This window comes from Bos indicus, chromosome 18, assembly GCF_029378745.1.
Source record: "Bos indicus isolate NIAB-ARS_2022 breed Sahiwal x Tharparkar chromosome 18, NIAB-ARS_B.indTharparkar_mat_pri_1.0, whole genome shotgun sequence".
Classification (NCBI taxonomy): Eukaryota; Metazoa; Chordata; class Mammalia; order Artiodactyla; family Bovidae; genus Bos; species Bos indicus.
In genome coordinates, this window is record NC_091777.1 from 65,937,969 (window position 1) to 65,965,122 (window position 27,154).

The 27,154-nt window shown below is 43.8% G+C and overlaps 1 protein-coding gene and 1 pseudogene across 4 annotated transcripts; one reads left to right on the top strand and one right to left on the bottom strand.

Annotated features, from left to right (window-relative positions):
• Positions 1 to 6,002: 6,002 nt before the first annotated feature.
• Positions 6,003 to 12,047, top strand: LOC139177245 (protein LLP homolog pseudogene; annotated as a pseudogene).
• A 130-nt stretch (positions 12,048 to 12,177) lies between these two features.
• Positions 12,178 to 25,706, bottom strand: LOC109572979 (zinc finger protein 211-like). Of its 4 annotated transcripts, none has more exons than XM_070771896.1 (3): positions 25,373 to 25,706; positions 23,673 to 24,253; positions 12,178 to 16,371 (listed from the first exon to the last, which is right to left on the bottom strand). In XM_070771896.1, exon 3 carries the CDS (start codon positions 16,081 to 16,083, stop codon positions 14,956 to 14,958), a length of 1,128 nt encoding a protein of 375 aa, XP_070627997.1. In that variant the 5' UTR covers positions 16,084 to 16,371; positions 23,673 to 24,253; positions 25,373 to 25,706; the 3' UTR covers positions 12,178 to 14,955. The 4 variants fall into 4 exon arrangements, with proteins under 4 accessions (XP_070627997.1, XP_070627996.1, XP_070627998.1 ...); XM_070771895.1 differs by having other exon boundaries at positions 23,673 to 23,889; positions 24,127 to 25,706; XM_070771897.1 differs by lacking the exon at positions 23,673 to 24,253.
• Positions 25,707 to 27,154: the final 1,448 nt, after the last annotated feature.

Consider the following 27,154-nt stretch of genomic DNA (forward strand, 5'->3'; position numbering starts at 1 on the left):
TGGTGTTGGAGAAGACTCTTGAGAGTCCCTTGGACTGCAAGGAGATCCGACCAGTCCATTCTGAAGGAGGTCAGCCCTGGGATTTCTTTGGAAAGAATGATGCTAAAGCTGAAACTCCAGTACTTTGGCCACCTCATGCGAGAGTTGACTCATTGGAAGACTCTGATGCTGGGAGGGATTGGGGGCAGGAGGAGAAGGGGACGACAGAGGATGAGATGGCTGGATGGCATCACCGACTCGATGGACGTGAGTCTCAGTGAACTCCGGGAGTTGGTGATGGACAGGGAGGCCTGGCGTGCTGCAGTTCATGGGGTCGCAAAGATTCAGATACGACTGAGCGACTGAACTGACTGAAGACTCTAACGTTACTTATTGAAGACTTTGGACATGATCTCAGACGCCTTGAAGCCAACCTACGTGTAAATCCACTGGTGGCAGGAAACAAATAACATTATCCCACTTCTTCTGAAATGGAGACTTAAAGTCATTTTGTCAGTTTTGGTCAGGGACCAAAGTAAGTCAGAACCCTCACTGGGAATGTGGCGATTTTGCACAGGCCTGAAGCAACTGCACAAGAGGGAAACGTTCCCCTAGAAAAGGCTCTTCCTGTGGTTACCAAACCTCTTTGCACTGCAAGAGACACAGGTTGCATCCCTAGTCTGGGACGAAACTAAGCCCTTGCACCACAACTACTGATCCAGCAGCGCTCTAGAGCCAGAGGGATGCAACTACTGAGCCTATCTGCAGCAATCCCTGAAGCCCACGTGCCTAGAGCCTGTGCTCCACAAGAGAAGCCTCCAAAAGGAGAAGCACAAGCACTTCTGCTAGAGAGTCTGCTCTCTGTGCCACAACTTAAAAAAGCCCATGATAAAGAGTGCTGCGATGAACATTGGGGTACTCGTGTCTCTTTCCCTTCTGGTTTCCTCAGTGTGTATGCCCAGCAGTGGGATTGCTGGATCATAAGGCAGTTCTATTTCCAGTTTTTTAAGGAATCTCCACACTGTTCTCCATAGTGGCTGTACTAGTTTGCATTCCCACCAACAGTGTAAGAGAGTTCCCTTTTCTCCACACCCTCTCCAGCACTTATTGCTTGTAGACTTTTGGATTGCAGCCATTCTGACTGGCGTGAAATGGTACCTCATAGTGGTTTTGATCTGCATTTCTCTGATAATGAGTGATGTTGAGTATCTTTTCATGTGTTTGTTAGCCATCTGTATGTCTTCTTTGGAGAAATGTCTATTTAGTTCTTTGGCCCATTTTTTGATTGGGTCATTTATTTTTCTGGAGTTGAGCTGTAGGAGTTGCTTGTATATTTTTGAGATTAGTTGTTTGTCCGTTGCTTCATTTGCTATTATTTTCTCCCATTCTGAAGGCTGTCTTTTCACCTTGCTAATAGTTTCCTTTGTTGTGCAGAAACCAGAAGGGAAAGAGACACGTGTACCCCAATGTTCATTGCAGCACTGTTTATAATAGCCAGGACATGGAAGCAACCTAGATGCCCATCAGCAGATGAATGGATAAGAAAGCTGTGGTACATATACACAATGGAGTATTACTCAGCCATTAAAAAGAATACATTTGAATCAGTTCTAATGAGATGGATGAAACTGGAACCTATTATACAGAGTGAAGTAAGCCAGAAAGAAAAACACCAATACAGTATACTAACGCATATATATGGAATTTAGAAAGATGGTAACAATAACCCTGTGTACGAGATTGCAAAAGACACCGATGTATAGATCAGTCTTATGGACTCTGTGGGAGAGGGAGAGGGTGGGGAGATTTGGGAGAATAGCATTGAAACACGTATAATATCATGTATGAAACGAGTCGCCAGTCCAGGTTCGATGCACGGCACTGGATGCTTGGGGCTGGTGCACTGGGATGACCTAGAGGGAGGGTAGGGGAGGGAGGAGGGAGGAGGATTCAGGATGGGGAACGCGGGTATACCTGTGGCGGATTCATTTCGATATTAGGCAAAACTAATACAATATTGTAAAGTTTAAAAATAAAATAAAATTTAAAACCTGTTTAAAAAAAAAAAAAGCCCATGAGCAGCAAAAAAGACCAACTACAGCCAAAAAAAATTTTTTTAATGAAAAATGTATTCTAAGAAGTTATTTAATGACATATCTAGAATTATACATCACACAAATACAAAAAAAATGTTGTACACTTTAAATACATGCAATTTATTGTAAGTCAACTCCACATCCATGACACCATTTTAAAATCAAATATACAAAACTTTTCTTTTTATAATCATTCTGCTATGGTTTATGAACTACATTCTTAAAATTATCTGTGGCTACTATATCTGTAATGGTAAATAAAGAAGACAATGGTGGGCTATTGACAATGTTTCCCAATTCCAGTGACATTATGTTGGCAACTTGACTTTGGCTATGGTGGGAATATTTACACCACAGATATTGGCAGGCACTACAAAGCAGAGACTAATCTACTATGTAACTGAAAGTCTGGACTTAAGACTGAGGTAGCATATGTTAATAATTCAGATTTATCCTAAACGTGTATAATGTATATGGCCATTGCACTATGCAAAGTATAAAACTGAGAAAAAATATAGAACATATTCTTTCAGTATTCCAGATTACAATTACATTGAGAAAAGAAGTCACTGACTTCGGTCACCATTGGTGAATGGGTGAAATCTCACATATGTCTTTGATGTTTGGCTGATCTCCTACTTGTCATGAGAAAAAAATACCCAAATCTAACAAAATAAAGGAAGACAAAATATACAAATAGAAATTCATCCAAACAAGATGCATAAGTTAAGAAAAAAAGAAATAGACACATGAAAAAGAAACAAAACTCAAATCAAGAATCCTGCTGCTGCTGCTGCTAAGTCGCTTCAGTCGTGTCCGACTCTGTGCGACCCATAGATGGCAGCCCACCAGGCTCCCCCATCCCTGGGATTCTCCAGGCCAGAACACTGGGGTGGGTTGCCATTTCCTTCTCCAATGCATGAAAGTGAAAAGTGAAAGTGAAGTTGCTCAGTCGTGTCTGACTCTTCATGACCCCATGGACTGCAGCCCACCAGGCTCCTCCATCCATGGGATTTTCCAGGCAAGAGTACTGGAATGGGGTGCCATCGCCTTCTCCGCAAGAGGGTTCAGGATGGGGAACACATGTATACTAATTAAATAATTTTCTATTAAAGAAAAAAAAAAACTAAAAAAGAGAAATGCAATTAAAATGATTTCACAGTGGGTTTTACAGTCTTCATTGGAGGTGTCTGCATGCATTCAGTCTTAGTTTTTAAGCTAGGCTGCTGAAGTGTAGGTCCCAAAGAGAGGTGGGTAAATTCTTGTTAATTAACAATCATTAGCTGGTGACTTAACATTTTTCAGGAAGTGGTGGTAGAAAGCAGTGAGACAAGGAGTAAAGGGGTTAGGAAGAGCCTTGTGCACCAGGCCATGTGAGGGCCACAATTAGTCTGTCAGAGTCCCTCACAATTCCCAGAACAGTGAGTGGGTCAACTGCATAACAGGGCAACACGGACACCTGATGTGAGGATATGAAAAGATAAACAGGATATCTGAAACCAATCACTGCATATGGCGGTGAAAGCAGTGCCAAGGCTGGGTTGACACACATGACAGGGAGGGCCTGCCTTAGTGCTGCTGTCCCAGTGAAGAACTTCCCAAACAGGAGTGTTTATAGGAAGATGTGCACTGGGGGGCCCTGGTGGAAATAAAGATGTCAGGTGTGGGGAGTTCATGTGAGTAGTTTACAGCAAATGGAGGCCCTGCTCTGAGGGGCAGAAGAGATGCCAGTTGACATGTGCAGTGTAGAGGAACTGCTCTCATGAAAGGTCTGGCAGTAGTGAGCTCTTGTGGAAGTTCCTCTGCCTAAGCTGGACACCCCTTCTTTCACAAATGGCAAATAATAATAGAATCACAGCGTTAGTTTTGTTGGGTAGATAAATGTCATTTAGGTGAAAGGCATCAATGTTGGACGCCAGAGAAAAAGATACTCCTGTCCATCAGTATGGGGCTGGGGTATGAGCAGGACTCATGGGGCAGGAGGATTAAGGAGGGAAGATATATGAGGATAATCAAGGTGTTCTTTAGTCCCCAAACCTGAGGGTGGGGCTGGGCGCGGGGTAAGGAGTGAAGTGACCAGACTCTTCAAACCCTGAACCAGGCAACCTGACGCTGAACCCCAGATCCCCGTTCATTGCTGGGAGATCACACGCAAACGATGCATCCTCTCTTTGTCTCAGTTTCCACAAAAGAGGATCCATTTGATGCACAGTAACTACATCAGTTTTTCCCACTGTTACCACCTCAAACTCCTCCATCACTGCTGTCCACATCTGCTATATTCACAAGGCCCTTTCTCCCATGTGAACTCTCTGGTATTTACTCAAGTGGCACCTTTGGATAAGCCTTATCACAATCCTAGCTCTCTTACTGGAGAAGGCAATGGCACCCCACTCCAGTACTCTTGCCTCGAAAATCACATGGACGGAGGAGCCTGGTAGGCTGCAGTCCATGGGGTCGCAAACAGTCGGACCCGACTGAGCGACTTCACTTTCACTTTTCACTTTCATGCATTGGAAAAGGAACTGGCAACCCACTCCAGTGTTCTTACCTGGAGAATCCCAGGGACAGGGGAGCCTGGTGGGCTGCCATCTATGGGGTCGCACAGAGTCGGAAACGACTGAAGCGACTTAGCAGCAGCGGCTCTCATAAAGTTTTTCTGCAATGTGAATTTTCCTATGGATATGGAGCTGTATTTGAGTAAATGATTCCCCAAATTCACTGCACTCAAAGAGATCTTTCTCCAATATGAACTCTCTGATGACGACGAAGGCTTGACTTATCAATAAAAGATTTCCCACATTCACTGCACTCATAAGGTCTTTTCTCCACTGTGAACTCTGCAATGATAATGAAGGCTGGAAATACCAGAAAATAATTTCCCACACTGACAGCACTCATAAGGCCTTTCTCCACTGTGAACTCTCTCATGATGACGGAGCCCAGTCCTAGCAGCAAAAGATTTGCCACATTCACTGCACTTGTAAGGCCTTTCTCCAGTGTGAACTCTCCGATGATAACGAAGGCTGGAGCTACCAGTAAAAGATTTCCAACATTTATTGCACTCATAAGACTTTTCTCCAGTGTGAACTCTCTGATGATGTCGAAGACTGGAGCTACTAGTAAAAGGTTTCTCACATTTATTGCACTCATAAGGCTTTTCTCCAGTGTGAACATTCTTATGGTCACTGAGTTGCTCATTTCGACTAAAGAATTTCCCACATTCGCTGCATTCAAAAGGTCTTTCTCCACTGTGTACTCTCTGATGATTACAAAGCATAGATCTAGTAGTAAAACATTTCCCACATTCATTGCACTCATATGGCTTTTCTCCAGTGTGAAGTCTCAGATGATAAGAGAGGGATGACCTATTAGTAAGAGATTTCCCACATTCACTGCACTCATAAGGCCTTTCTCCAGTGTGAACTCTTTGATGTGCAAGACAACTGGATTTATGGGCAAAAGATTTTCCACATTGGCTGCATTGATAAGGTTTTTCTCCAGTGTGAACTCTCTGATGTTCAATTAAGTTGAACTTTTGGGTGAAAGATTTATTATATTGCTTGCATTCATAAGCATTTTCACCACTGTGGATTTTCCTATGGGCAGTGAGGTTCTTCCTTCGGCTAAAGGATTTCCCACATTCATTGCAGTCATAAAGCCTTGCTACACAGCGAACTCTCTGATGGGCAAGGAAACGGAATCTGTGGCTAAAAAATTTTCCACATTGGCTGCATTCATAAGGCCCTTCCTCAGTGTGAACTTTCTGGTGAATAAGGTTAAGTTTTTGGGTGCTGGCTTTCCTATGTTTGCTGAACTCACAAAACCCTTCACTAGTGAGGACTCCCTCATCCTCAACAAGTATGTCTATGTGGCTGGAGACTATCTTGCGTTCTTTCCAGCTCTGATGACTTTTCCACTGTGAAAAACAGCTTCACACTCCTTATTGTTGTTTTGTTTCTCCCTGGTACTAGTGTCCTGTTGCTGAAGTTCCATGCTGGCCACAAAGTTGTTCGCTATCTCCATTTTGGGAGAGAGATTTTCTCTTCCATGCATCATGCAGCTCTTCAAAAATGTGGGGCTCCCCATACCAAACTGGAAGGATTTCTGTTCAATGTGCTGCATCTGGTGCTGTTGAATATTTGCAGTGAAAAAGAATTGTTTCCCACATGTCCCACATGTGTATGCTTTCTGTCCACTTTTATTAATATTTCTTTGCTCTTCAGTCAAATGTGAAATGTCTCTCAAAACTGGGGTACATATCTTACAGGACTGGACATTCTCAGAAGATGAACCTACCCTGGGAGTGCTAATTTGTGACTCTCCTTCTGCAGATTCGCTCTGTTCAGAAGGTATATCTCCATCCTGGGTTCCACACCAAAAACCTGAAAACACAGAAGTGATGGTGAAGTTCTTGTTCACTTTATTGGAGGGAATGACACACAATTGTACATGACACATGAAAGAAGCAGTCCATAGAATTGTGTTCAGGATATGGAGTCGGAGTCAAACTGAGGAACCAATGAGTCAACCTCACGTCAATCCCCCCTAAAGCAGGTAACCTCCCTCTCATTCCCAGTTAAAAAAAAAAAAAAGACTGCTGCCACATCCTGCCTGCTGTCTGTGGACCATGGTAGGTGTATCTCTTCAGGACCTTGCTTTGGGTAAGATCCCCTGTCCATTAAACCACTGTTGTCTCTGGGCTCTTTGGTCTTGAAGCTGGGCAACTGTAAGGTTTTTCAATCTGTGTGTGCACTCAGTTGCTTCAGTCGTGTCTGACTCTTTGCAACCCTATGAACTGTAGCCTGCCAGGCTCCTCTGCCCATGGAATTTTCCAGGAAAGAATACCGGAGAGAGTTGCTACTCCCTTCTCCAGGAGATCTTCCCAACCCAGGGATCAAACCCGGGTCTTCTCCATTGGTAGGCAGATTCTTTACAGTCTGAGCCACCAGGGAAGCCCTATTCTTCAATATACACTGCAATTTCAAATGAATGAAATATGAAAATGGTGACTGTTAATAAAGGTGTACCTCAATATACAAACTTGTGAAAAAGAAAGTGAAAAGTCTCAGGAACAAAAACAAAGTTTGGGGCATTCCTGATGGCCCAGTGGTTAAGAATCCACCTTGCAGGAATTCAGGCGGCTTGAGCATCGTGCGTTATTTGAATTCCTGGGTTTTCGCAGGTAAAATATGGCTAAAAGTTTATGGAGTAAGTGAAAAGGAAGATGCGTGCTGAAAAGAGAAAAAAGAATGCCCCAAAGGAGCTCAGCAGACTTAAAAGTATTCTTAAAATAGATGGTGATGTTTTAATGAAAGACATTCAAGAGATAGCAACTATGGTGGAACCCAAACATTGTCAAGAGAAAAGGCAGTGTGTGGTGAAGGATGAAACAGATGACATGAAAATGGAGACTGATATTAAGAGAAACAAAAAGACTCTTCTAGACCAGCATGGGCAATACCCCATATGGATGAACCAGAGGCAAAGGAAAAGGCTGAAAGCAAAGCGAGAGAGAAAGAAGGGAAAAAGCAAAGTAAAAGCCACGAAGGCAGCAAAGGGTTTGACCTGGTAGACTCTAAAAACTTGAAAAATGCAACATGAGACAAATCTTTGATTAGAATGTATACATGGGTTTCAGCTTCCACCAAATGAAAAGTTTATTTCCATTTTTTAACTTGGCCTTTTTCTTCAAGCCCAACATAACTCCTCAAATTTGGTAACTTGAATAAAATATTTTATTTGAAAACAAAACAAAACAAAACAAAAAAAAAAAAAAAGAATCCACCTTGCAATACATGGAACACTCATTTGATCCCTGGTCTGAGAAGATGCTACATGCCCACACTCTACAGACTGCAACCCACAAGTACTGAAGCCCTTGAGCCCTACAGCCTGTGCTTGGCAACAAGAGAGCCACCATGAGAAGCCCTCACACTGCAATGAAGAGTAGACCCTGCTCTTCTCCTAGAGAAAGACCATGTGCAACAACAAGGACCAGCCAAAAAATTAATAAAGAAATCTTAAAAAGGAAAACACAAAGCTTGCACCATGGTGTATTTTTTGTTTTTAAATTTTTATTGGAGTATAGTTGATTTATAAGTTATACATATATACACTTTTTATATTTTCATACAGGTTATTACAGAATACTGAATAAAGTTCCCTGTGCTACACAATGAGTTCTTATTAGCTAGCTATTTTATACTTAATACTGTGTATATGTTAATCCCAATCTCCCAGTTTCTCCCCTGCTTCCCACCCTGGTAACCATAAACATGTTTTCTACATCATGACTATTTCTGCTTTGTAAATAAGTTCATCTGTACCAAGGCCTCACATATAATTTGTATCATATACTTGTCTTTCTCTGACTTGCTTCACTCAATATGACAACGCGTAATGCTGCCAAGGGCATTATTTCATTATTCTCAATGGCTGAGTAGTATTCCATTGTATGTACACCACATGTTCTTTATCTACTCTTCTGTCGATGGACAGTTAGGTTGCTCCCATGTCCTGGCTATTGTAAACAGCTCTGTAATGAACAATGGGAATGGGGTGCAAGTATCTTTTCGAATTATGGTTTTCTCTGTAATACACGCTGAGGATTGGGGTTAGTGGGTCATAGCGTGGTTGTAAACATAGTTCTTTAAAGACCCCCATGCTGTTCCTCATTATGGTTATACCAATGTACATTGCCACCAACAGAGCAGGAGGGCTCCTGCAGCATGGTATGTTTTACTTTCTGCACAGGGCTGCACCCCTCAACTAGACATACATATTCAGATGTTTTTTTTTTTTTTCTCATAAAAGTAGAGTCATACTTGGTATACAGATATGTATGCGTATGCGTGTGTGTAAGACATTTATGTACTTCATTTATCAAGCTGCCTTCTTCCTTTAGGGCCTGCTTATTGTCCCTTGTCTGTATGCTCCACACGGTCTGGCTCTGGGCCACCACTGGCACCTCGGTCCCTGCAGGGTCCCTCCTCCAGGGCAAAGAAACTGCCTGCAGGTCCCCAGGGAACTCTCTGTGCAAGTCAGGCCCCTTTCTGTCCTTCTCCAAGCTGTCTCTGCCTCAGGACAGAGATCAAGTGCCTAAAGGTGAGGAGAGGGGAGAGGGGCATGGTTCAAGGCCATGGTGTCCCCAGGAATCCAGGAAGATGAGATCAGGGCCACCTGATTAGGTGGCTTCCTGTCCTGGGGGACCTTCCAGAGGATGCTAGAGTGCAGAGGGCACAGCCCTGAGGCTGGCTCCCCATACTGGGACTCTGGAAGCGGGGAAGTCCCAGGGAGAACTGAGCCCCTCGAAAGTGGGCAAAGCTCCTTTTCTTTCTTGCTCTTCTTGGTGCAGCCTCTGGACCCGATTGGAGGGGTGCATGCAATGCTGTGACCTGGGGGTGCACACTTGGGGGGGAGCCAGGGCCACAGTGGTGGAAATGCAGGGCTCAGCTTAGGGCAAACACTCTGAATTTTGTGTCTAGGATCCAGTCACTATTCCACAGCCTGAGTGAGGGTGGGGAATACCGCCTATGGGATGAGGGAGGGTTCTCAGTCTAGGGGTCCTTCCTAAATAGCCCTCCTGGGACACCACCAACTCCAGATGTCTCCGGGAGTCTGTGGTGGCCCCATTCCAGACTCTGTACCCCACCTGGCTCACCTCCTTTCTCATCATCCCCTCTGAGAGGGGAGGGGGGCCAGGGAGGAAAAGTCCTCATCAAGCTCCATGTGGAAGAGGGGAGCAGGAAGAGTTTCAGCGGACTAACCCTTGTAGGGTTCCCCCTACAATCCTTGGGCTCTGGTCTACCTGAAAAGCCCAGACAGGAACCAAGAGGCCCAGAGTGACCCCAAACCCCTGTCCAGGTCTTCTCCAATTCAGGGGTGTCTGAAAAAGCAACCCAAGAAGTGGGGAAACCCAAGAAGGCGAAGAGCTGTTGGAAACCAACAGTCAACAGTTACAGAAGGGAACAGATGAAAATCACTTGGGGGACTTCCCTGGTGGTCCACTGGTTAAGACTCCACACTTCCACTGCAGAGGGCATAGGTTCAATCCCTGGTGAGGGGACTAAGATCCCACATCAGGGCCAAAATATAGAGGGGAAAGAAAGAAAATCACTTGTAAGAGAGTAGAGGTGACGTGAGGTGAAGTCGCTCAGTCGTGTTCGACTCTTTGCGACCCTATGGACTGTGGCCTACCAGGCTCCTCTGTCCACGGGCTTCTCCAGGCAAGAATACTGGAGTGGGTTACCATTTCCTTCTCCAGGGGATCTTCCCGACCCAGGGATCGAACCTGGGTCTCCCGCATTGGAGGCAGACCCTTTAACCTCTGAGCCACCAGGGAAGAGAGTAGAGGGGGTCACAACCCCTTACAGTGTGACTGGTGGGATCGCTGCACTTCCCTGGAAGAATCAACTCACAGGAGGACAGGCTGTGTGCTGCCTGGGTAGGTGTGTGTATTGTAGGGGGTGGGGTGTCTTTCCTAACCCTTTTTCTTGTTGACCTTGTTGAATTCAGGACACAGTACCTGAAAAATTGGCCCCTTGGCACACCTCAAAGAGGTGAAAAAGACCAGTGAATTAGGGAAGTTCACTCTGACTTACCCCTATTCCTACCTCCCATCACCCCCACATCTTGCTTCCCTGAAAGTAGATAAATCTCCCAGGTGAAAGGTCCTTCTCTGTACCAGTGGGTACATTCTAACCACTAGAGACAGAGAATTCACACTGGAGAAAACTGTATTAACATACCTTGTTACTTTTTCACCAATTTACTGCTGCTGCTGCTAAGTCGCTTCAGTCGTGTCCGACTCTGTGCGACCCCATAGACGGCCGCCCACCAGGCTCCCCTGTCCCTGGGATTCTCCCGGCAAGAACACTGGAATGGGTTGCCATTTCCTTCTCCAATGCATGAAAGTGAAAAGGGAAAGCGAAGTCGCTCAGTCATGTCCGACTCTTAGAGACCCCATGGACTGCAGCCTACCAGGCTCCTCCGCCCATGGGATTTGCCAGGCAAGAGTACTGGAGTGGGGTGCCATTGCCTTCTCTGCACCAATTTACTACCTATAGCCAAAACCCCTAGTTTTTGTCATTTTTAAAACAGTTAATTTTTTTGGTCTAAATGTATAAAACAAACCTTGACACTCTTGTCAGTTCTTCAGGTTTTCATTCTCATGTGAAGGCGCTGATGTACACGTAAAAATTCAGTAACATTTATATGCCTTTCTGTTTAATTTTAATTTAATTTAACTTTTAGTTTAATTTTCAGACCTAACCATGTTCTGATGCAACTTCACAATCATTTCTGCCCATTTTCTTTTGTGTAAAACACATTTATACCATTCAACTCAAGCAAAAGGGAAGCTGGGTATTCAGAAAAAGAGAAAACTGGATTGGAGAGCACTTACCCAGTTTCTACTACAATCCCTCACTTTGATCACCACTCATTTATTATTTCACCTACACATTCAGCACTTTCAGCCCTCTTTACTGGGACAACTGTAAACCACCTCCACTTATTAGGTCTCAAGTTAAATGGTAGCCCCTCTGTTCTTAATCTACGCTGAGACAAGTATGTAAACAAAATGATGTTATTTCTTGCCATCCCTTCCTATAGATAGTTACGGAATGGGACACAATGGAACTATGCCTACAGCAGAAAAGAAAATCACAAACAATAGTTTCTATATACAGCAACCATGTCAACAAACTTGTCATTCAAAAATGGATGCAACAAAATGATTGGAAGTGAGAAAATTAATACAAAATTAACACATACAAAGGGAAGCTAAGGTTCTACTTAAAGACAGTGGAAAAGGGACTATAATTCCAGTTAAAGAATCACTGATGATAGAAAGGAATGATGATTTGAGAAATACATCTGAATCTTGACACACATGTCATTAACTGTGTAAAGTATGAACAATATTTGCTTAGAGATTTAGAATGAGAGAATTCTTATGCAGAGCTGGAAGAACACATATTCCTATGGAACAAATGAATCAATACTTGATACTCCTTGTAATGTCTAGAAATATTTATAACTGTGCTATAATGTGTTAATTTTTTTAGTTTAATAAACAAACTGAACTTGAAACAACTAATAAAATTTAAAATTGTTTTAATGAGAAGATAAATAACAAGGGGTAGGAAAAGAAATCCACAAAAATAACAAGATATATTTAAATCCAAATATATCAACTATTACAGTAACTGGTTTGAAATAAACATTCAAAGTAGTGGGTAAATACTTTTTGATAGCTGTAAACTTCCTTGGAAAAGGACTTAATTTTCATCAAGTGATGTTCAAGAGCATGTTTTGAATTTCTATTCGAAGAACAACTAATGTTGCATAGGCGACTCAAACACCTACAGCTACAGATGCTACAAATACACATGACCACCCGACAAGTCTTCCTATAAAGTCTCATCTAATCTTGGCAGGCTGAAGGAAAACAAGGCCATGAAAAATTCAACTACCCACATACCTATCATGGGGTCAGAAGCAGGCCTGCCAATTCTGTGTCTCAAAATTTAGATATAATAAACTGAGGTAAGACGGGTAGGATCCAACTGTTATTCCATTTATATATACATTTGAAAACAGTCATTACAAAAGTAGAATATGCTCTTGTATCAGTAACGTTAATGTTGAGAATGAATTAAAACTGGCAGGAGGAAACAATTTTCAGAGGTATACACAAGTATCACAAAGTTAAAATGTACATTGTAAATTACGTGCAGTTTATTGCAAGAACTCCACATTCATTAAATGATTTTTTTAAACAAATACGTAAAACCTATCTCTTTAAAAAATCAGCCTGGGGCTTCCCTGGTGGTCTAGTGGTTAAGAATCTGCTTGCCAATGCAGGAGACGTAAGTTCAATTCCTAGTCTGGTAAGATCCCACACGCCATGGGGAAACTAAGCCCGTGCACAAAGACTGCCGAGCCAGCCCTCTAGAGCACGTGGGCCACAGCTACTGAAGCCCGTGCGCGCTAGGCCCTGCGAGCTGCAATACCGAAGGCCACGTTCTCCAGAGACCGCGCTCCAACGAGAGAAGCCGCTGCAGTGAGAAGCCTGCACACAGCAGCAAGAGTAGCCCCACTGAATGCAACTGGAGAAAGCCTGTGTGCAAGGAAGGCAGCGCAGACAAAAATAAATTTTAAAAAATCATTCTACTATGGCTTTATTAGCTACATTCTTAAGTGGCTGTATCTGTCTGGTAGGAAAAAAACACACACAATGGTGGGCTACTGGCAATGCTTCCCAGCTCCATGTTCAGGGACATTATGTTCGAAATGTGACTATTGGCTACGATGAGAGTATATACACCAGGAAAATTGGCAAACACTACAAATCATGGCTTAATTTACTATATGATTCAATGTCTGGACTTGAGACTGAGGTAGCATATGTTAACAAGGCAGATTTATTTAAACCCTTTATAATGTATGGGGCCATTGTATTACGCATAGTTTAAAAAAAATGAAGAAAACACTTTTAGTACTCTAAATTACAATTCCATGCAGAAGTCATTCACATTATTGGTGAATGAATGAAATGTCACAAAAGTCTTTGTTTCCCCAATCCCATATTTGTTAAGGAAAGAGAAAATGGCCAAATCATACAAAATAAAGTACACAAAAGAACAGAAATTTAACCAAACAAGAGATACAGGTGAAAAATAGACACATGGGGGGGGGGGGGGGGAGCTCAACATTAATAATTCTGAAGGAAATTAGATTTAAATTCTAATTCTAAGTGAGGTTTTACAGTCTTCATTGGAGGGTTTGGCCTGCATTCAGTCTTAGTTTTTAAGATAGGTAGGTCAAGTGTGGGTTCCAAGATGGGGGAGGGCAAGTTCTTGCTAATTAACAATCACCATTTTAGTGAGTTACATTTTTCTGGAGGGGTGGGAAGAGCAGTGAGGTGATGGGTAAAGGGGTTAGGAAGAGGAGCCTTGGAGACCAGGCCTTGTGAGGGCCACAGAAGACATTCTTAGTCATTCAGTGTCCCTCACACTGTCCAGGATGGTGAGCAGGTAAACCACGTGATGGGGAAACAAGGTCAATGATCCTTTCCAAGCTGCCTGGTTTAGTGCTGCTGTTCCTAAGAATTTACCAACCAGGAGGATGTTTGCAGGAAGGAGATATACACTGGGAGAGGTAGACCTTGGAGCCCTGGTAAAGACGCACGTGTCGGGTGTGGACAGTCCCTGCTCCTAGGGACAGAGAAGCTAGTGGACGTATGCAGTATAGAAGAATCACACATATGAATGGTCTGGCAATAGTGAGCTGTTATGGAAGTCCCTTTACCTCTCTAAGCTAGACACCTCAAAGGCAGTAATGTTGAATGCCACAGAAAAGAAACTACTGTTCATCAGAATAGGACTGGGCTATGAGCAGAGATATTCTGGTGGGGCTGGAGCAGGGCAGAAGTATGAGGATGGATAAGGTATTCTTTTAGTCCTCAAAATCGACAGGGTAGGTGGAAGAGGACTGAGGTGAACAGACTGCCCATGTCCTGAACAAGGCAGCCTGGCACTGAATCCATATCCATGTCCATTGCTGGGAGATCACAAATAGATGACACATAATTTCTATGCTCAGTTTCCTCCCTAGAAAGGGGCCATTTGCTGCATAGTGACTGCACAAGAACTTCCCACGCTGTTACCACCTCAAACTCTGCCCATGTCAGTACCATATATATTTGATATACTCACAAGGCCCCATACAGCATGAAACTTTCAGATGTTGAAACAAGTGGAATTTGTCAGTGAAAGATTTATCACATTCCTCCACTCAAAGGCTTTTCTCCAGTGAGGATTTTCTCGTGGATATGCAGAAAATGTCTCTGGCTAAAGGATTACCCAGATTTACTTCATGCAAAAGTCCTTTCAATAGTGTGATCTCTCTGATGACGACGAAGGCCTGACCTATCATTAAAGGATTTTCCACATTCACTGCACTCAGAAGGCTTTTCTCCAACGTGAACTCTCTGATGATGACGAAGGCTTGACCTAGCAGGAAAAGATTTCCCACATTTACTACAGTCATATGGATTTTCTCCACTGTGAACATTCCTACGGGCACTGAGTTGTTCGTTTCGGCTAAAGAATTTCCCACATTCACTGCACTCCAAAGGTCTTTTTCCACTGTGTATTCTCTGATGATTACAAAGGATCCACTTACTGGTAAAAGATTTCCCACATTCAGTGCACTCAAAAGGCCTTTCTCCAGTGTGAACTTTCAGGTGAGAATAGAGGGCAGACCTAGTAATAAAAGATTTCCCACATTCATTGCATTTATAAGGCCTTTCCCCACTATGAACTCTCTGATGTACAGACAAACTAGATTTGCTGACAAGAAACTTTCCACATTGGTTGCACTGATAAGGCTTTTCTCCAGTGTGAACTCTCTGATGTTCAATTAATTTGCCCTTTTGGGTAAAAGATTTATCACATTCCTTGCACGCAAAAGGCTTTTCTCCAGTGTGGATTTTTCTACGGGCAACGAGGTATTTCCTTCGGCTAAAGGATTTCCCACATTCAGTACAATCATAAAACGTTCCTCCACAGTTAAATCTCTGATATGCAGGGAAACCGGACTTGAGGGTAAAATATTTTCCACAATGGCTGCATTCAGAAGGCCCTTCCCCAGTGTGAACTTTCTGGTGCTGAGTAACACCATTTCTTTGGGTGCCGGCATTCCTAACTTTGTTGGACTCACAGGACTCTTCAGTAGTGAGAATTCTCTCATCCTGAACAAGTATGTCTGTGTGGTTGCAAGCCATCTTGCCTTCTCCCCAGTTCTGATCGCTTTTGTCACTGTGAAATATAGCTTCACACTCCTTACTGTTGTTCAGTTTCTTCCTGGTATTACTGGCCTGTGGCTTAACCATGTTAAACCTTACCACGTTGGCCTTGAAGTCATTCACAATCTCCATGTTGGTAGAGAGATTCCATGCTGCATGGATTGTCCAGCTTTTCAAAAATGAGGATCTCACCATATCATACTGAAAGGGTTTCTCTAATGTATTGCTTCTGGTGCTGTTGAATGTTTGCAGGAAAATAGAATTCTTTCCCACATGCCCTACATGAGTAGGCTTTCTGCGTCCTATTTGTTCCTTCCTCTTCAGCCAAATGCAAAATGCCTCTCAAGACTGGGACAGATATCTTACAGGGCTGGGCCTTTTCAGGGGACAAAATGGCCCTTGGGGTCCTAATCTGTGAGACTCCTTCTGCAGATTCGCTCTGTTCAGAAGGTGTCTTTTCATTCTGGACTCCACGCCAAGAACCTGAAAACAAACAAGTGATGGTGAAGTTCTGGTTAACTTTCTTGAAGGGAATGAAGGGAAGTCTTGTAGTCTGTCCGATTCTTTGCAACCCCACGGACTGTAACCTATCAGGCTACTCTGACCATGGGATTTTCCAGGCAAGATTGCTGGAGTGGGTTGCCATTTCCTTCTCCAGGGGATCTTCCTGACCCAGGGATCAAACCCAGGTCTCCTGCATTGCAGGCAGACGCTTTACCATCTGAGCCATCAGGGAAGCCCTGAAGGGAATGACACCATCACACTTGTACATCTGCCACATGAAAGAAGCAGTCCACACAATCATGTTCAGGACATGAAATTGGAGTCAAATTGAGAAAGCAGCTGTTCTCATCAAGCACAGGACGTAAGGACTAGATGTGACCCAAGGTGAAAGGCGTGCTCTACAATTCACTCCTCTGTTAATGGCTTTTTCCAAGACCATATCTGCCACTGGCTGGGGACACTGTGCAGAAGTATACTGAACATGAGTGCCCCAGAAAATCTGGCTGCAACAAGTGGCTGGTGTTCAAGAAACAGTAAAGCATACATGCATGTTTAAGGACATAAAAAATTTTGTCAATAAGTACCACAAGGAAAACAAGTGTGAAGCCCACATGAGATAAGTGGTTTATAGAGGAGAGAGACAATGAAACCCAGGCTAGAGTCAGACTAAAAATGGGAAGTAGCATAAACGACAAGTTGGCAGAATGTCAGGAATAGAGAAAGACAAGAGAAGTCATTTGTAGCCACTACAACACTAGTCAAAGGATGGAAGTCATATCTTCCTGGTATGACTTGAACACAGACCTGATATCAAGCCCTTTCCCACTTGCCATTCATCTTGGTCAGAGAATCTCCAAGCTCTTTTGCTGAGACTAGAGTCATGTTCATCCTGTGAAGCCCAAAGGACTCTCATTCCCAGTTGAATAACAACATGGGTTACAAATGATACACGTCCTAACTGCAATCTAGTTAACTACAACCACTATGCTGTATATTACATCCTCAGGATTTATACACTTTAAAAGTAGAAGTCTGTAACTTCCAACACCCTTCAGACATCTCACCTACCCTAACTTCCTCATTCTGGCAACCGCTAATCCTTTGTCTATATCAGAGTTTGGTGTTATTGTTTTAAAGATTCATTGTATATATATAATCGCATACTACAGATAAACACAGAAGAACATGGATTACAAAAGACTGGGTCCCCTCGTACATGGCTGTTTTTCAATAAATTTACACGGCATTACACTATCTGTAGTTAGATGAATCTACAAGTGTGAAAATTTCAGAATCAGTGGTGTGACTACAGAATTTCAGCATTCGCAGATATCAGTGTAAGCATGTATGCTGGGACCAAAGCTCTGAGGAAACAGGAAGAACTGTATTTGTCTTTCTCTGACCTATTTCACTCAGCATTATGCCCTCAAGGCCCTTCTATGTGGTTGCAAATGGCAAGACTGCCTTCGTTTCCATCTCTGGGATAGGGTAAAATAATGCCACAACAAACGTGGAGCACAGGTACCTTTTTGATAGGATGATTTCACTCCCTCTGGATAAATACACAGAGTTGGAATTGCTGGATCATACTGTAGTTCCTTAGTTAATATTGTAGGGATTCTCCATGCTCTATTCTACAGTGTCTGCAACAGCGCACATTTACCCCAAGTGTGCACAAGATGCCCCCTTAGGTCACATCTTCCTCAGCATTATTTCTTGTCTTTTCCTAACAGACATTATAACAGGTGTGAGGTGGTATCTCAATGCCATTTTAATTTTGCATTTTCCAGGCCATTAGTGACATTGAGCTTTTTTTATGTACAACGTTTTCATTTGCATGTCTTATTTGGAGAAATGTCTTCTCAGCTCTAACAGATACTAGCTTGTTTGAACTGGTCCATAGCAGTGAAAGCCCAGAATCCTATCCACTAGGCAACCACAGAACTTCAGTAAGGATATTTAAAAATTATGAGGTAGGAATTCCCTGGTGTTTCAGGGCCAGGACCCTGCACTTTCACTGCCAGGGACCCAGGTTCAATGCCTGGTCAGGGACTAAGATCCCGCAAAACTGACAGAGCGGGGGGGAAATTATGTATATATACATATATATAATATATATGTATATATACATAAACTACTCACGAAGCCATATAGCATTATATGGGAGGAGTCTTAAATCATTTCTAAACATATAATCAAATTTTATCATAACTAAATTAAAAAAAGAAGAAGCAAATAGGGCTGATAAGCTAATAAAGGTGAGAAAATAAAATCATACAAAATGCTCAATTAACACCACAGAAAGAAAGAGTGGTAGAGTAACAAATGAACAAAGAACAAGGGCAGGGCTTCCCCAGTGGCTCAGGGGTAAAGATTCCGCCTGCCAATGCAGAAGACTTGGGTTCAATCCTTGGTCTGGGAAGCTGCCACATGGGGTGAGGCAACTAAGCCTGTGAGTCACAACTAGTGAGCCTGTGCTCTAGAGCCCAGGAGCTGCACCTACTGAAGCACAAATGTTCTAAAGCCTGTGCTCCTCGACAAGAGACGCCACCACAGTGAGAAGCCCAAGCACCTCAACTAGAGTAACTCCACTTGCCGCAACTAGAGTGACGTATGTACATCAGTAAAGACCCAGCAAAATAAACAAATAGCCAACCAGATTTCACCTAAGCAAGGCTATCATGAATAAAGAAAATGACACAATGACAAAGGAGTCAACTTCTGCAAAGCATCAATTGACAGGGTATATGGACTTCTATAGACTACCAGTCTACTCCATCTAAGAGCAGAATAGTCTTAAGTGAAAGAAAGTGAAGTCGCTCAGTCGTGTCCGACTCTTTGCGACCCCATGGACGGTAGCCTACAAGGCTCCTCCCTCCATGGGATTCTCCAGGCAAGAGTACTGGAGAGGGTTGCCATTTCCTTCTCCAGGGGATCTTCCTGACCCAGGGATCGAACCCAGGTCTCCTGAATTCCAGGCAGATGCTTTAACCTCTGAGCCACCAGGGAAGCTCAATCTGACATGAAATATTCACAAGACAGAGCACATCACAGGCCAGAAAACACACCCTAGTAAATTTCAAACAACAGAAATCATACAATGTCTGTTCTCAGAGCATAGTGAAATTACACTAGAACCAATAACAAAAAGATAGTTGGAAAATCACACAGTACTGAGAAATTAATCAAAATAAAACATGGGTCAAAGAAGAAACATCAAGGTTAATTTTTAAGTATTTTGAAATAAACACACTTCTTGAAATATGTGTATGCAGTGAAGGCAGTGTTTTAGGGCAATATATAGCATCGAATGCATGTATTAGAAAAGAAAAAAGGTCTAATAGCAATCATCTTAGGAAACTAGAAAAGGAGAAAATTAAATCCAAAGGAAGAAGAAAAGAAATAACTTTAAAAATCGACAAAGAAAAACCAACAAAGTCAAAGCTGGTTCCTTAAAATGGACATTAAAGGATAATAATGAAATAAACGGGAATCTCCAAGATCATAAATGTGATAACCTAAATGAAATGGTCAGTTTCTTGAAAAATACAGTCTACCAAAACCCACAGAAGTACGTATATTCTAAATATGTATACATCCGTTAAAGTAGCTGAATCAATAAGGAATAACCTTCCAAAACAGAATTCCACTGGCCCAGATTGGTTAACTGATGAAATACGACAAACACTTCAGGAAGATACACAATTCTCTACAATGGCTTTCAGAAGACAGAAACAAAAGGACTGCTCCTAACTAATTCTGTGAGGTCAACATTAACACCAAACCAAAGACACGAAGAATAAAGTATACACCAATATCTCTCACGAACACAGATGCAAAAATACAAAGTATCACTGAATTGACTCAAAAACTACATAAAAAGAATTATACATCATGACCAAGTGGGGTTAAGGAATGGTATGTAAGACGTATTTCATACATTATTACGCTAACTACAGCACACTAATAACATAAAGACAGATATATACTCCAGTGAAACACAACAGAGACTTGAGATCCTATATATCAACCCTCATAACGTGTGATCCAATAATTACTGACAAGACCAACACAATTCAATGAGGACAGTTTTTTCAACAAATAGGTTGTTAGGTACTTCCCTGATGGCTCAGACAGTAAAGAGTCTGCCTACAATGAGGGAGACCCGGGTTCAATCCCTGGGTCGGGAAGATCTCCTGGAGAAGGAAATGGCAACCCACTCCAGTATTCTTGCCTGGAAAATCCCATGGACAGAGAAGCCTGGTAGGCTACAGTCCTTGGGGTCGCAAAGAGTAGGACACGACTGAGCGACTTCACTTTCACTTTCTTTTCAACAAATAGAGTTGTTAAAACTGGATACCCACGTGTACAAGAATGAAGTTAGTGTCTTACTTAATACCATACGGGCTTCCCTGGTAGCTCAGTTGGTAAAGAATCTGCCCGTAATGTAGGAGATCCCGGTTCGACTCCTGGGTCGGGAGGATCCCCTGGAGAAGGGATAGACTACCCACTCCAGTATTCTTGGGCTTCCCTGGTGGCTCAGTCGGTAAGAACTGGGTTCGATACCTGGGCTGGGAAGATCCCCTAGAGAAGGGAATGGCTGGCTACCCACTCCAGTCTGGTCTGGAGAATTCCATGGACAGAGGAGCCTGGCAGGTGACAGTTCATGAGGTCGCTAAAATTACAAAATTCTGAGGTGGGACAAAAAAAGGGAAAAGTTTCAAAATGTTGGATTCAGCCATGATTCCTTGCCTATGACAATAAAGGCAAAATCAACAAAAGAAAAAGTAGTCAAGCTGGGCTTCAAAGCAGTGAATAATTTCCATTTTATATGTTAACTTGTATCACGTGCCTGTGTGCCAAGTCGCTTCAGTCATGTCTGACTCCATGTGACCCTATGGACTGTAGCCTGCCAAGCTCCTCTGTCCATGAAATTCTCCAGGAAAGAATACCAGATTGGGTTGCTATGCCCTCCTCCAGGGGATCTTTCTGACTCAGGTATATGTCTCCTGTGGCTCCTGCATTGCAGGAGGATTATTTACTATTGTGTGTGTGTTTGTGTGTGTTAGTTGCTCAGTCGTGTCCAACTTTTTGCGATCCCATGGACTGTAGCCCACCAGGCTCCTTTGTCCACGGGATTCTCCAGGCAAGAATACTAGAGTGGGTTGACATTTCCTTCTCCACTTTACCACTGAGCCACCAGGACAGCCCAACTTATATTACATAATGTGTCAACTGTACCTCAAGAAAGCTGGAACAAAAACAAAAAAACTGAAAAACTTGTACATTAACAGACACTATAAACATCACAGAAAAAATCGGGAGAAAACATTTCAAAAACATGTATACCAAAAAGAATGCATGTTGTAGAACACATGTTGTAGAACAGCAGTCTGCTGCTGCTAAGTCGCTTCAGTCGTGTCCAACTCTATGCGACGCCATAGACGGCAGCCCACCAGGCTCCAGTCCCTGGGATTCTCCAGGCAAGAACACTGGAGTGGGTTGCCATTTCCTTCTCCAATGCATGAAAGTGAAAAGTGAAAGTGAAGTCGCTCAGTCATGTCTTACTCTTAGCGACCCCATGGACTGCAGCCTATCAGGCTCCTCTGCCCATGGGATTTTCCAGGCAAGAGTACTGGAGTGGGGTGCCATTGCCTTCTCCAAGAATAGTAGTCTACAACAACCAAAATTAAAAAAAAAAAACAAAAAACAAAAAAACCCTGATTAAGAAAAGGAAAAAGGAGTTGAATAGGTATTTTTCTAAAGATAAACAAATGGCCAGTAAACACACTGTTAGGGGAAAAAAATAAAAAAAGTTACACAAAATAGCAAATGCCAGTGCAGATATAGAGAAATCAGAACCTTGAGAAAGTTTTGCATAAACATCTCAAGGTCTGTTTCAGTACTGACCACGTCAGTGACCACAGTGTGTTGTTTAGTCAGCAACAAAAACATGTCAGGTACAGGAATGGAGCAAAACATGCACACCACGCATTTAAACAGATACTCAAACAAGGAGAGGGGAAGCAAGGAGGGATCGATCAGTTGGACAGCAAAACTACTAAGCCTGACAGTCTCCCAAGGAAACAGAAATAAAGGCAAAACTAAACAAATGGGACCTAATCAAACTTACAAGCATTTATCTGCACAACAAAGGACACCCAAAACAAAATGAAGAGCACATACTAACTGGAAGCAAATACCTGGGAATGATGCAATTGATAAGGGCTTCATTTCCAAGGTATATAAACAGCAACACAACTCAGTGACAAAAAACAACCAACGCACTGGGAAAAAGGGCAGAAGACCGAAACAGGCTTTTGTCCAAAGAACACACACGGATGGCCAATACAGACATGAGACGACGCTCGGTCACTGCTAATTCTCAGTGAAATGCAAATCAAAACTACAACTAGGTACCACCGAAAAACTGTCAGAATGGCTAAAATTAAAAAGTCTACAATTAACAAGTGTTGATGATGGTGTGGAGAAAAGGGAAGTCTCTTACACTGTTTGTAGGAATGTAAATTAATGCAGCCATTATGGAAAAATGTATGGAGGTTCCTCAAAAAACACACTAGTTGTCATATAATCTAGCAATTCCACTTCTGGTAATATACCCAGAACAAACTATAATTTGAAAAGATACATTCATCCAAATGTTCATAGCAGCCCTATTCACATTAGCCAAGACATGGAAATAACCTAAATATCCTAAGACACGGAAATAACCTGAGGTAAGACATGGAAATAACTTAAGATAAATGGATAAAAATGTGGTACATACACACAATGTAGTATTACTGAGCCATAAAAAAAAAAATAATGGCATTTGCAGCATCATGCATGGACCTAGACATTATCATTCTAAAAGTGAAATGAGTAAGAAATAAAAACAAAAATACCATATGGTATCATTTATATGTGGACTCTAAAATATGACAAAGGAACACATCTAGGAAACAGACTTACAGACATAGAGAACAGACTTGTGATTTCCAAGCAGGAGGCAGGTGGGTGAGGGAAGTATTGGGAGTTCGAGATTAGCAGATGCAAAGTAGTACATACAGGATGGATAAAGCACAAGGTCCTACTCTATAACACAGGAACTGTAATCAATATCTTGTGATATACCATAAGGGAAAGGAAAAAGAATACATATATATGTATGTATGTATGTGTAACTGAGTCACTTCCCTGTACAGGAGAATTTAACACAAATTAAAGATTGTATTGAACACAATATTGCAATAAACTTAAAAATAACAAAGACTACTGACCTTGAATCCTTAGCAGCAACTTTGGAGCCACCAGTGTTGGGATGTACTCTGCCTCTGCCATAATAATCTCAACACATAACCAACAATTTAGCAAGAAAGTAGCGGGGACTCCCTGGTGGTCCAGCAGTCCGAATCCGTCTTGCATACAGGGCACATGGGTTGAATTCCGGGTCTGGGGACTAGCTCCCACAGTGAAGGGCAAGTAAGCCCGAGAGCTCTGGAGTCCGAACACGCCGAAATTAGAAGACTGCATGCCTCAAGGAAAGAACCTCCTTGCAACAACAAATACACCACCTGCCACAACTAAGACCCAAGGAAGAAGAAGCCAAGAAATAAAGAAATAAATTGAAAACAGAGTCCACTGTCCAGTTGTCACAAGGACAGAGCTGTCCCTGGGAAAAAGGAGAAAGGCAGAGCCTAGCGCAGAGGAGGGAGATGAGTGTGCAGGCCTTACCCAGCATGCACACAAGTGCAAAGTTCTCCAGCATGACATCAAGGTACAGGTGTATCTGAACCTCATCAAGAAGACACCATTCGTCCCAGGAGAAGTACACGGCCACATCCACAAAGGTCACCCTACCCTGGTATAACATGGACAAATAAAACCATCAACAGTCTCATTCTTGAAAACCCACCATTCATCTTCCCACACATCTCCCCCACTGCCCAGTCGGATGGAGCATCCAAAGACCTGGGTGCAAGAACCTTCCTCCTTTGACCTGAACCTTCAGAAAACACAGGCAGTCATTTGAAGCTGACATCCTGCTCTTTGCTGTTGTTCACCCACACCAGAAAACGATGAGACCTGCATTGACCTAAACCAGCTCAGACTCACCTCAAAGCCCTTCCATGTACTGGTACCAATTCGAGAAGAAACTTCCACACCGTCTCCAGGGAACCAGTCTGCTCTCATGATCCCGAGAATATAGTTCTCCAAAGTCCCCAAACCCAAGAGTGGCAGAATAGCAGGTGAAGAGCCCCTTAAATGCACCTCAAATGCAGAGAATGTGTGTGTGTGTGTGTGTGTGTGTGTGTGGCGGGGTGGGGGGGGGGGGGTGTTTAGAGTAAGTGAGGGATTGGGAAAAGCTCCACTTACCAAAAGTGCTTCTGCAGCCCTAGCAATCTATGAAACTGGCCCGCCAAGGAGGAAAGTGACCCTGGAGGTGATCCAGCGGCTCAGGCGTTCCCTGGCCCTCTGGCCGTACCAGAGCCAGGTGGCTGGCTAACGCCTCCTCCGTGACATTGTCCCCAGTGATTCCCCGTTTCACAGCTGTGCCCAAGGAAAACCCACGACTTCGCTCCGCCTCAAAGTCCTTATCTCTCCCTACACTCCGTTCTTCCGGTCAACGGGTTTCAGAGAGTATTTAAAAGCCTGACCCAGACTGTGTCCTTCCGGTGCTCAAAACTCTCCACCACGGCCAGGGCCCTAAGAAAAAACGTACCAACTCTCATCTACCACTTCAGGTGCAGCATGGCCTCAATCCTCGTCCCCCACAGAAACAGGATGGACTCCAGGTTCCCCAGTGTTCCCACTTCGGTTGCATTTCCAAGTCTCACTCACACCTCGTAACACTGGTCATCAGAAATAGGGACACCGCTCCTGAAGGCCTCACTGCACTGGACCAGCAGCCTCTCACTCGGGGAGCTCATATTCGGGTGGGGAATCGGCCAGGGAAGAAGCCGGAGCACGCGGCCTTTACCTCAGCTGGTTCCCTCAGCGCAGCAGGAGACGTTTCAAGGACTCATTTGGATTCCGCCGGGTTATTCCCCGAAGCCGGCGGCGTGCCAGACCCTAAGACCCGCTACTCTCCAGTGAGCACAGAGCCTCCGCTTCCTTCTTGGCCCTTCACCTTGCTCCCAACACCAGACACCAGGACTTCTGACCGGCCACAGACTCTACAGCAATCAAAACGTCCGCCGGGAATACACCCGAAGTCCCACTAGCGGATGTTCGATCTCCAGGGAACGCCCCGCTTCTGCACGTTCATTGGATGACCGTAGCCTTAGCGCAAGGTCTTCTGGGTAATGTAGGGCCGAGGCCTCAAGCAAGGGAACCCTGCCCCCCCTGCCCCCCCACCCCCCAGTCCCACCCACACCCCACACACAGGAAAACGGAAGAAAAGCGAAACCGCTAGGGGAGGATCGCCGAAATCCTACCTGTTGTGGGGAGGTGTTTCATTCTTCTTAGGTGGGCGGAGGATCCAATGAGGGAGGAAGGGCCTAAGAGAATTTGTCTTGAGTGCTTCTGATCACTGAGGTGTTTCCACAGGGTCTCAGGTTACTTCCCCAGTGGCTCAGTGGTTAAAAAATGCAGAAGTCGTAGGAGACTCAGGTTCGATCCCTGGGTCCGGAAGACACCCTGGAGAAGGGAATGGCTCCCCACTCCAGTATTCTTGTCTGGAGAATCCCATAGACAGAGGAGCCTGGAGGGCTACAGTCCACAGGGTCACAGAGAGTCGGACAGGACTGAAGCGACTTAGCATACATACACCAGACTCCTTAAAGCCAACTCAAGCCGACATCCAGCAGAAACTGGAAGCAAATAAACATTATCCTGTTTCTGTTGAAAGCCATGCAGCCTTAAGTGTTATTTTACGGAATTCCCTGGTGGTTCAATGTTTAGCAGTTGGTGTGTTCTCAGCCATGGGTCTGGGTTCAACCGCTGGTCCAAACGAAGATCCACCAAGAGCCTTTGTGCCGCCGGGGGAGAACGCCATTTTGTTAGCTTTGGTCAGGACACTAAAAATGTCCGACAGGTCCCCTCAGGGAGCAAGCGAGGGAAACTGTTGCTCGTTTTTCTCACTGATCTGAAGAAAACAAGAAACACTGATGTATAATCAGGCCACCCAAACGAGCTCTCTGAACATCCCTCGGCCCAGTTAGTCTTATTCAACTAGTCCCTCCTCACGTGAAGGACCTTCCCGCTCAATGCTAAGCCCTAATCAGTAATGACCACCCTCTTGATATGGCCCGTTTGTCATTGTTCTAATCTTTGGATAATAACTTGACGTTGACAGTGTGACAAAGAGGCTGTGAACGGCATACTCCTCTGCTGGTTTCTCGAACTCATGAACCAGTTGCGTCACAATCCTCTCTAAACCCGGTAATCTCCTCTGGGGTAAAACACTGCTATCACATCCTGCTTGCTGTGTCTGGACCACAGGGCTGTCTCTCCTGGACCTTGCTTTGGCTGAGTTAAGACCCCCAAATCATTCAACCATTGATGTCTCCAGGCCCCTTCTTTGGTCTTTAGGATGCGCAATTATATTATCTTGCCCCTAGGACTAGACCACCTGGTCTCTCAGAGCTGATCAGCATTGCCAGCCTCCGCACTCCCACCCTGCTGTGGCACCACTGGGCAGGGAGGAGGCGGGGCCAGGGTGGTCTGTCTGCAGGTATGCTGGGGTGGGGACTGCCCCAGGTGCAGCAACATGCTGGGTCATGGAATTTGCGGAGCGAGAGCACTTCTCTATGGCTGGGGG

Coding starts and splice junctions, on each gene's coding strand:
- LOC109572979 (XM_070771897.1), bottom strand. CDS start 16,083: ATGGTGAGATCCTCATTTTTGAAAAGCTGGACAATCCATGCAGCATGG.